General features: G+C 36.9%; 1 protein-coding gene across 1 annotated transcript; it reads right to left on the bottom strand.

The window, feature by feature from the left end:
* Positions 1–845: 845 nt before the first annotated feature.
* On the bottom strand, positions 846–8,398 carry LOC110746093 (cyclic nucleotide-gated ion channel 1-like). Its single transcript, XM_088245730.1, has 7 exons — positions 8,364–8,398; positions 7,497–7,884; positions 7,224–7,415; positions 5,704–6,020; positions 5,279–5,393; positions 1,429–1,671; positions 846–1,316 (listed from the first exon to the last, which is right to left on the bottom strand). Exons 1-7 carry the CDS (start codon positions 8,396–8,398, stop codon positions 846–848), a joined length of 1,761 nt encoding a protein of 586 aa, XP_088101856.1.
* Between the last annotated feature and the right edge of the window lie 1,819 nt (positions 8,399–10,217).

Here is a 10,217-nt window from a genome sequence, read left to right as displayed (position 1 = left end):
CAGAAAAGGCAAACATCGTAAGATGCGATGACGGAGCAGTCTTCTTCCCATTGATGAAGCTTGCCATATGACGACCAGTAATCGTAAGGCATGCACTATGAGACCAAGAGGCATAATTGGAGCAATCCAATTTGTTAGGAGTAATAGGAGTAGAGTATTCCCGCCAATGACAATCCTCCTTCATTCCAGAAGCACTAGAATCCAGCACAAGTTTGGAATCATCACTCATGATAGCAGTGGAAACACAACACAAAGCAAATACAGCACACGACACCACAAACACACAAACCCAATAGAGCACACATGACACAAACATAGGCACAAGAGAACCCTAAAAAGAAATTAGGGCACATAGTAGAACATGGGTGGATACAACACACAAGGTCACCAGAAAAGTTGGCTCTAATGCCAAGCCAAACAATACAGGTAGAATATTTTCATATTATATTTCATTTTTCAAAAGGAGGTATTTATAATACAAGGTTGTAAACCCTAGTAAGGTTATACAAGGAAACAAGATAAAATTCTAATTACACAATATCTGTACAAAAGGAAATAAATAAGATCCTAATAGACTAGAAAATAAATCTTCCAATTAAACTAGGATCTCACACATACACACTATTATAGTGCCATGGGAGTTTGAACCCGAGACCACTAGCAAGTTAATGCCCCTTTTTCACTAAACTAGACCCCATTGCCTTCTCAACATTTTAGATACACTTAATGTGACAATATTTTACCAGTAACATGCAATGCTCTCTCTTCTCACGTGAAACATAATATAAGGAGAAACATAGACACGAGAAGGTAAACTCCGTTGCACCTAATTAAGTTTTATAGCCCTAGACAGCCTTTGCAAGATGATAACGCCATTTTGCTTGTATGCTAGAAGCTGCTAGATGCTGACACCTCTCCAGCTGAGACTCATTCATATGACCGAGCCTGTTGCTAAAATGCCACCAAAATCTGGAGACAACACTGTTCAAGTTATCGGCCTTGATAACAAGTGCTTCAACGTTAGTATGGGCCTTGACAATTTTGGTTGAGTTGGGAAATGCAGAGAAGGAGGTCAATCTTGATGCCCAATTTAGAAGCTCTTCTCCATAGAAATCACCTTTCACAAGACACTTGATCGCTGATGTACCACTTGCACTGCTTGTGTAGGACCATGCGGTGCCTTGCGTGATGAAGAGCATCTTTTCAAGTGGTTCTCCCTCTTGAACAATATAGTTGTCCTCGCTATACTTAACCAATTTAAGATGATCACATATTGCTTCCAACACCCTTTCATCCATATTTTCTAGCATTGACACCTACGAATATTAATATTATTTGAGAAAAACAAAGAGAATAAATTAATCTCTGGCAAGGAACGTACATACATATAATTAAATTTATAATTTGATAGACAAATTAAGCACTTACTTTCTTTAGTAAAGTCGAGCCGAGAACGCACACGAGGTGCCTTTTGTGTATAGTGGGAACAAGAGAGAGAATATTCTCTACATCAACATCTTTATTTTCTTCAAGTTTTTGTTGTAAGTTATTCATGATAACCTTCTTTAAGCTCTTATTAAGACCCTTTTTATACAACAGTAAATCTATATCTGGATTCATCATTTGCACCTTTCGCCTCAATTTAAGCTGATAATGTGTTTGCCGTAACATCTGCATGCAGTTTATTCCATAATTAGTAGTTTAATGATGAGTTCATTTTAAACTCCTAAGCATAGAGAACAAAACATACCAAATAACAAAGCGCGCGCGCATATATATATATATGGGAGCCATGTATACGCCTACACTTTTTATGGAGAAAGTATTCTCGGTTCAGATCAGTTTTACTTTACATAGGGTGATTAGTTAATCATAATCATAGAAACCAGCAAACTTCATATATACTACGTACTTAATATAATATATATATATACAGAAATTCTCTTATGTGGACATCCGGATGTTATTATCGTGCGGACGCCATGTATTTTGTACTACCCCTCTTTTCTTTTGTTGCCTATTACAATAGAATCTGCACGATAATAACGTATGGACATCTGGATAAGAGAATAACTTATATATATATATATATATATATATATATATTCTCCTATGCGGATATCCGGACGTTATTATTGTGTGGACACCATGTATTTTGTATTCCCCCCTCTCTGCTTTCCTGTCTGTTTACAATAGCATCCGCACAATAATAACATACGAACATCTGAATAAGAAAATAACTGTATATATATATATTATGAGAAATTTGCATAAATACCACCTGAACTTTTTAAGCATGTGTACATTTACCACCTGGATTTTTAATTTTAACTATTAACCACCTAAATTTTGTAAAGTGTTACAATTAACCACCTATGTCTAACTCTGTTAAAATTTCCATTAAGTCAAGTCGTATGTGATATTTTTCGAAAGGCAATTTTGTCAATTCACTATAATTAAATAATAAAAACTAACTTAATTATCCGAGGGCCTCCACAATCCCTTCCAACACTATTTGTTGATGTGAGTCTCCTAATTAATCAAGGAGATTTATTTCCTTGATTAATTAAGGGATTTACTTTCCTATTCTATATAATTGACAAATCATTGTACAATTAGGAGATACTATCCTAATTAATTACTGTATCTATTTCCTTGTAAAGCACTCATGTAAACTCCTATATATATATATATATATATATATATATCTCCTTATGGATAAGAATAACCGAAAGTATTCAAACCATATTCATATTTTAGCATGGTATCAGAGCGGGGTTAGCCCATGTGTGAAAGCCCAACGGCCACACGTGCTCCACGTCCTCAAATCCTCTTATCAAAATCCCTAAACACATACCCTCAAATCTTATACACATACCTCTCAAATCCAATTCCTACATCAAATTCATACATCAAATTCCTCAAATCAAAATTCCTCACATTCTCATATCACATCTTACTTCCGTTGCGATGTCAGGAACCCCTACTATTCTCCCCCTTATTGCAGACTCACAAAAGCATGCGGTCAATCCTGCTGACCCGGCTACCTCGGACTCGTGCTTCTATCGCCATCACCAAAGGTTCTACTTTTCATACGTCCTCTGAAAAATCTGCATGGATTATCAACTCGTGTGCTACGAATCACATGACATTTGATCCTGGCCAACTTATTAGTCACAAATCATCCACTCTGTCGGTGGTGTCTAATGCTAATGGTACCCCTCCCCTGTGGTTGGGGAGGGGTCTATGTCTCTCTCTACTTCCCTACATCTGGATGCTGTATTACTTGTCTCATCTTTGGACAATAACTTGTTATCTGTTGCACAACTTACTACTACTTTGGGGTGTACTGTAACATTTTGGCCAAATAATTGTGTTTTTCAGGACATCCTCACAAGAAAGACGATTGGTTGTTGTACTCGGTGGGGCAAACTCTACTACTTGGACTGGGCACCAAATAGTGAGGTCAAGGTTGGTCAAGCTTTCACAACCAGTGGAACTTGTTCTAAGGGGGAGAGAGACAAAATTTCGTTATGGCATAAACGTCTTGGGCATGCCTCATTCGATTATCTTAAGAAGTTATTTCCATCATTATTTTCCAGTCTTGATGTTTCCAGCTTCCAGTGTGATACGTGTGAATTGGCTAAGAGCCATCGTGTCCCGTTCCCATTAAGTTCAAATAAGAGTTTGGTTCCATTTTCTCTTGTTCATTCTGATGTTTGGGGACCTGCTAAAATTGCCACTCCGGCAGGGGCTCGCTGGTTTGTCACGTTTATAAATGATTGCACACGCATGACTTGGGTTTCCCTTCTCAAAAGTAAAGGGGAAGTCAGTTCCAGGTTTCAATAGTTTTATCAAATGGTGGAGACTTAGTTTCATGCCAGAATTCAGGTTCTTCGTTTTGACAATGGCCGAGAATTTCTCAACCATGATCTTAACCAGTTCTTACAGGATCATGACATCATACATCAATTCTCATGCCCTTACACTCCCCAACAGAATGGGGTGGCTGAAAGAAAGAACAGACACTTATTGGAAGTCATTCATGCCTCTCTCTTTGGTGCCAATATGCCACGATCCTTTTGGGGCAAAGCCGTTGTCTCTGCAGCATACCTTATCAATCGGATTCCCTCTAGTATCCTAAATTTCCAAACACCACTTCAAACGCTTCATCACCATATCCAAACACCTCCCACCCCAAACTTGGAACCCTGGATTTTCGGTTGTGTTGTATTTGTCCATTTACATGATCACCAATGAAGCAAATTGGATCCTTTAGCCAAAAAATGTGTTTTCATTGGCTATGCACCTCATCAAAAAGGATACCGGTGTTATCATCCTCCTAGTCAAAAGGTCTTTACCTCCATAGATGTTGTTTTTCGGGAACATGACTTATATTTTTCAACAGCCCAGGAGGAGAATCGAGAATCCACCACTGCTCAAATTCTCAATTTTTTTGCCCAGGACGTCACTCTGCATCAAAATGACCAGTCGCCAGTGGAAAGCAACCGGTCGCCCCTCCTTAGTTCTTCAAATACAGAGAACCTGCTTCAAAACGAATGGTCGCTAGCAGACAGCGATCAGTCGCTAGAGGAAAAACGATCAGTTGTCTTCACACTGTCAAATTCAGGAGGAGGAAATTGAACCGTTTTATCAGATTTTGTATGCTTCAGCTCCAGTACAGCACCAATCACTTGCTTAGGAAGTCATTCAGGTAACATCTTTTCTTGAAACTAATAACACTAATGAAGAACCGTGGCAAACCTCGAGTACAATATGAAGCAAATCTTAAAGCTAAAGGGAAATACCCATCAATAATTATATATCTCTCAGCAGATTATCAGAGTCATGGGTGCACTATGTGAAGCAGTTGGCTGACATATCTGTCCCCAACAGTGTAACTGAAGCACTAGAAGACCCAAAATGGAAAGAAGCCATGAATGAAGAAATGCGAGCTCTCCAAAAGAAATGCGAGCCATCAATGTGGTAAGGATTTGATCTTATGAATAGATTTAGGGTTTAGACGGTAGGTGGTAATGACTCGACTTAACGGAAATTTTAATGGAGTTAGATGTACGTGATAAATTGCAACACTTTATAAAGTTCAGGTGGTTAATAGTAAAAATTAAAAGTTCAAGTGGTAACCACGCACGTGCCTAAAAGTTCAGATGATATTTATTCAAATTTCCCTATTATTATATATTATCTCAAAGGAAAAATTGTTTGGTGCTCTAAGCTTGAAGACAAGATTTATATATTAAAGGGTGATCAGACCAACCTGTACCCTTGTATTGAGATATACTAAAAACAGCCCCATGCCACTTATAGATACCAAAACCGTAAACATGATTTCTTGCACAGAAGGACTGGTCTGGAGGTTTGAACCAAAAGAGCTGCAAAATTGAAAGGGACAATATATTAAATACAATGTCTAAATCGAAGTTGTAATTAACTTCAACGCATACAACAATCTTTGTGTCTTGTGAGATTTGAACCAAGTTCCTTCTTCAACAAAGAAAGGTCACCAAACCAAATGATTTTGTTTACTTATCTAGTGAGGCCATGACATCTACAATGTCATTACAACCATTTATAAAAGAGATGTCGAGGGAAGGAGATTCAAACCTAGGATCTCGATCGGGTATATGGGTAAATGCTTAACCACTTGAACATGATACAGTTATATATGTATATTGTACTTACCATAGATTTCGTAAGCCCCACCAAAAACATTGAAGCATCTTTAGTGATAAATCCGTTGAACTCGTCATGTTAAACTGAAGAGCTTCCATATATATACCAAAATCGGGGGTGCGGATTGTATCTGGTGGATTTATAGTGCATGATGCCTTTATATGGGTGATATTGAGATGAGCATTGTAGTAGTCAGTATCGGTACCACAGCTGAATAAATAATTTGTTCCAGAAAGATCACATCCCACCGTTTTATCTTGACAGGCATCCACCCAACATCTTGTCTCTCGTATAACAGAAAGTTCGTACCACAAAGCTCCGTATAGCTGAAGAACTAAGTAAATAATAATCAGATTTTCAAAGAAGTTAAATTTTGTCTATTATGTTTGTGACAAATTTTTTTTCTTCTTTCTATTATATTAATAATTTTCTTTTAATTAAAAATATTAATTTTTTGCTAGCAAGCAACTGATGTGCCACATAACATGGCAATTTATGTCATGACACATCATCTATTTTATCAATTTAGTATTCCAACTCCCTATAAATAGCCAATTAACAATTACGTTGTTCGAATTTCATCTTATTTTTTGTCTAGGTGCACGCATGAGCGATATTTTTAAAATTTAAAATTTATAAATTAAAACCAACATAAAAAAAAAAATTATTTGAAAGAAGAACAAAACCCATCCAGCCCCAACCACATCCCCGACCTCCCCTCAATACCTCTCTCAGTCCAGACTTCCCTCCCCCACCTTTTACCTGACCACCTCCCTCCCCCAGCTCTCAGGACCTTTCTAACTGGAACATCATGAGCGGAAGCTGCTACGTACTATAATTAATTCCAACTTGCTAACGGGGTCTAAGCTATAGTTTAAAAGGACCTTGATTTGCAGATTAGTGGTCTCGTGTTCGAACCCCATGACATATGTACATTGACAGTGTGTGTGTCTCGTGTGTGTCAGAAAATTTCCCTTCCCAGTCCTAACTTTGACCAAAAAAAAGTTAATTTTTTATGTCTAAGTACATCAAACTTTTGTAAGAATGAATATCACATCTTATGTGCAATTCTTTCACTCCAACAAAACAAAAAAGTTGCAAATTTTTCACTTCACGAAAGCAAAATTGTTTTGTGTACTTGAATTGTTTTTTTTTATATAAAAGCAATAGTAGTAGAAGAGAGACTTGAGTCCTAAGGTGCAAGGTATACACTGTTAACCATTTGAATGATAATTCCTTACTGTTTGGGGTGATTTAATGTGTGGTGGTCTTCATGAAGTAACAAAATAATATTTTAGTGGAAGTTTGTTCCAAATGTATGAGACGCAAAAAATTAATTGAGTTCTTAAATTGGGACAAATTATAATTTAGGCACTGAATTTGGACACAATTCAAAGTTCAGATACCTAAATTGAAAAAAAAAAATAAAAAAAAATAACTTTTAAATATAAAACCAATTCAGGAAATTTTTGCTGAGATGCTAAAACTAAATTAAAATTAGCTGAAAAAGAGATAATATTGAAACTTACATGAGCAACGAGGATGAAGGGAATAAAATCCAACATGGCTTTAAGCTGTCTTCCTATTTCAGTTCTTGTGCCAGGAAACCGCTTGAGAAGTACGTAGATGCGGTAAATGCGTAGGGCATATTGTAACGGAGTCAACGTCGACAGGAAATAAAATACCCCAGGATTTGAAGAGTTGTCAGTAAGTAAGATTACCTGGACACATTATCAGTAATTTTAGCCAACACTTGAATAAGATTACAGATTAACAAGTACTAAATCAATTAAGGGTCTTACCTGTGGAAGGGGAAGAGCAACAAAAATACGAGGTAGATAGGGTAGCAGCTTGTGGATTCTAGCCTGAAATGCCTTGGCATTATTATAATTCCGCCCACGCCGGAAGATGGCAATGTCCATTGCATAAAAGAGATCTACGGCTGATCGTAAACCCAAAAATGTCCACACCATCCTGGGCTCCCCACGGAAACACGTCCTATCCTCAATCACGACAGGAATGTAACGGTATAAAGGATCAAGGAAGACAGCAACCGTACATGATATCGCAAATACTATATCCCACTTTAGAAAGAATATTGCTGGCTGCTCCTGCTCATCATGATGTATACTAAGAATCTCCTCTAATGTTGGCCATGTTGGACTTGCTTTGTGCCCTCCGTTTGGTATCCTATTCAAAAAAGTAAACTCAAAAATCATGATTTTTAAAAAAAAACTTGAATATTCAAATACTGATTTTAAGATTTAAAAACTTGTTTGGTATTGGACGTCAAAACTATTTTTAAGATCTAAAAACTTATTCCAATTAATTGAAAACTTATTCCAGGGACGACAATGTTTCGGGGAGACCAGTTGGTGTGAAATCGATAGGTGCCGACGACGAGATCTGGGAGCAAGTCCTTGTTGGGTCGGGCTTGGGGAAGATAGAGAATGAGAGAGAGAGAACTGTAAAACTTCACTCGTTTTGTTTTCAATAATGGGGGTGTTTTTGAGTTTTTTTTGGGTTTGGGTTTTTAAAATGGGCCTACCAAACGGGTTTTTGTGGCTTTAGACTTCAAAATCTGTTTTTGAGTTTATAAATTGAATCCAAGTAGGAAACACCAAAGGGGCCCTAAAATTTTCAGTAAGGGAAAAAAGAGACTAGCTAACCTTATGGCTGTTGAGTCATTATTGGAGTCCGTCATAACTTAGGCTTATTGATGATACGATATCCTATGAACTACTAGCAGCACCAAGGGGCTTGTGAAAATACCACTACCACAAAATAATATTGACTCCTGCAATAAGTCAAATATATGGAGAGATGAATTCATATATTTTCATATATGTATGTATATGATTATATGCATATACTAGTTAATATATATATATATATATATATATATATATAGAACCTGGTTGAAGTGCTGAAATTCAATACTCAATTAGTGCTTTATGTCTATACTGGAAAAATAATCAATAGAGCATATAAATAAAATGCTTGTTCTCCATTAGATTAAAAAAAAAAATCAATAGAAAATATGAGCAATAGTATTGTCTCTTGTGGGGTTTTACCTTCTTGTTCTTCCTCTAAGAGCGCTTCCTCTTGCTGTAGATATTCAATAACCTGCTTGTTTTTTTTTCTTTTGTCGAGCAGAGCAGATTTTCCTATATGATGCGAGGATTTTTTTGGCTAAGGTATATGCTAGGTTAACGTATTCAAGTAGGTTAACTTTAAATTGGGTTATCTTTAAAAAAACACATTTGAACCTTAATTTTAGAGTAAATAATTGGTTCTTTTTTTCCTCGGATGGTTGTGCAAATTACTTTGTTTTCTTTTTTCTATCTAATATTCCTGTCAATTTAGGTACAACAGCTGGTTGGGTGCAATCAGTGGTGGTTCTAGGATTCAAAAGCCGGTTGGGCAAAACTTACATACTAAACTCCACGGTACGATGAATTTCATTAATAAACATAAAAAGATATACCTAGTCAGGGGGACATAATGAGCCTTACCCTCAAATGCATCTCTATCTATAAATAAAAGTTCAACAAATACAAAAGCAAAACTAAAAGTAAAAGTAAATACAATGCAATACAAAACAACACTATTCAAATTTGTTGTTCTTTTGGGATTCCGATTGTGATCCGACATAATAAAAGATAGCCTATGAATAATATGTAAAAAGAATTTTAATCATGTCAAACAAAATAAGGCAAATATTCAGTTATGCTAAGATACACTCATATTATTATTCTTCTCCAATATAGAGGTATTTATACAATAACAAAGATGTGTTAACTCTAAATAAAATAGGAAATATATCTAAATTACAATAGGAAATAAATCTCTATTACAATAGGACTAAATAATAATTGGTAAGTAATCAAAATTCTAACTAAATAGGGAACCAAAATCCTAACTAAGTAAGGACTCGCCAACACTACCCCTCAAGTTGGGCAAAGATATTTCGCATGCCCAACTTGACGAGCGAGTCACAGAACACCATACTTGAGAAGCACCAATTGTAGAGAAGGTCTTTTCGTCAACCATGAGTGAAACAAGTGACAACATAAAGCAAAGTTTGCAGCAGAAACACAAGAGCAAACCCTAAAAAATAGGGCACATAGCAGAACACAGAAACCCTGTGAGCACGGCAGCAGATAAGGCAGAACACAGAAGCCTTGTGAGCACGACAATAGATAAGGCAGAACACAGAAGCCCTGTGAGCACGGTAGAAGATAAGGCAGATAGCAGAACACAGAAACCCTGTGAGCACGGCAACAGATAAGGCAGAACACAGAAGCCATATGAGCACGGCAGAAGATAAGGTAGAAACCAAACCCTAAAAAATAGGGTAAGGCAAGGCAATCACACCAGTAAAGGCATGAGCAACAATACTGGCACCATAACAAGCAGAAGCAACAAGGCAGAGACATAACAGGCATTATCAACATCGATACAAGGCATTGGCACCAGCAACAGCAGAGACAACTTCTCTTCACTCCCCCTCTCCCCTTGAA

Source organism: Prunus avium, chromosome 8 (genome assembly GCF_965620075.1).
Source record: "Prunus avium chromosome 8, drPruAviu1.hap1.1, whole genome shotgun sequence".
Lineage (NCBI taxonomy): Eukaryota > Viridiplantae > Streptophyta > Magnoliopsida > Rosales > Rosaceae > Prunus > Prunus avium.
This window is presented reverse-complemented; position numbering and strand designations above follow the sequence as displayed.

Coding starts and splice junctions, on each gene's coding strand:
- LOC110746093 (XM_088245730.1), bottom strand. CDS start 8,398: ATGACGGACTCCAATAATGACTCAACAGCCATAAG. Junction 7,885..8,363: donor AATGACTCAACAGCCATAAG/GTTAGCTAGTCT, acceptor TTTTTTGAATAG/GATACCAAACGGAGGGCACA. Junction 6,021..7,223: donor CCTTCATCCTCGTTGCTCAT/GTAAGTTTCAAT, acceptor TTAGTTCTTCAG/CTATACGGAGCTTTGTGGTA.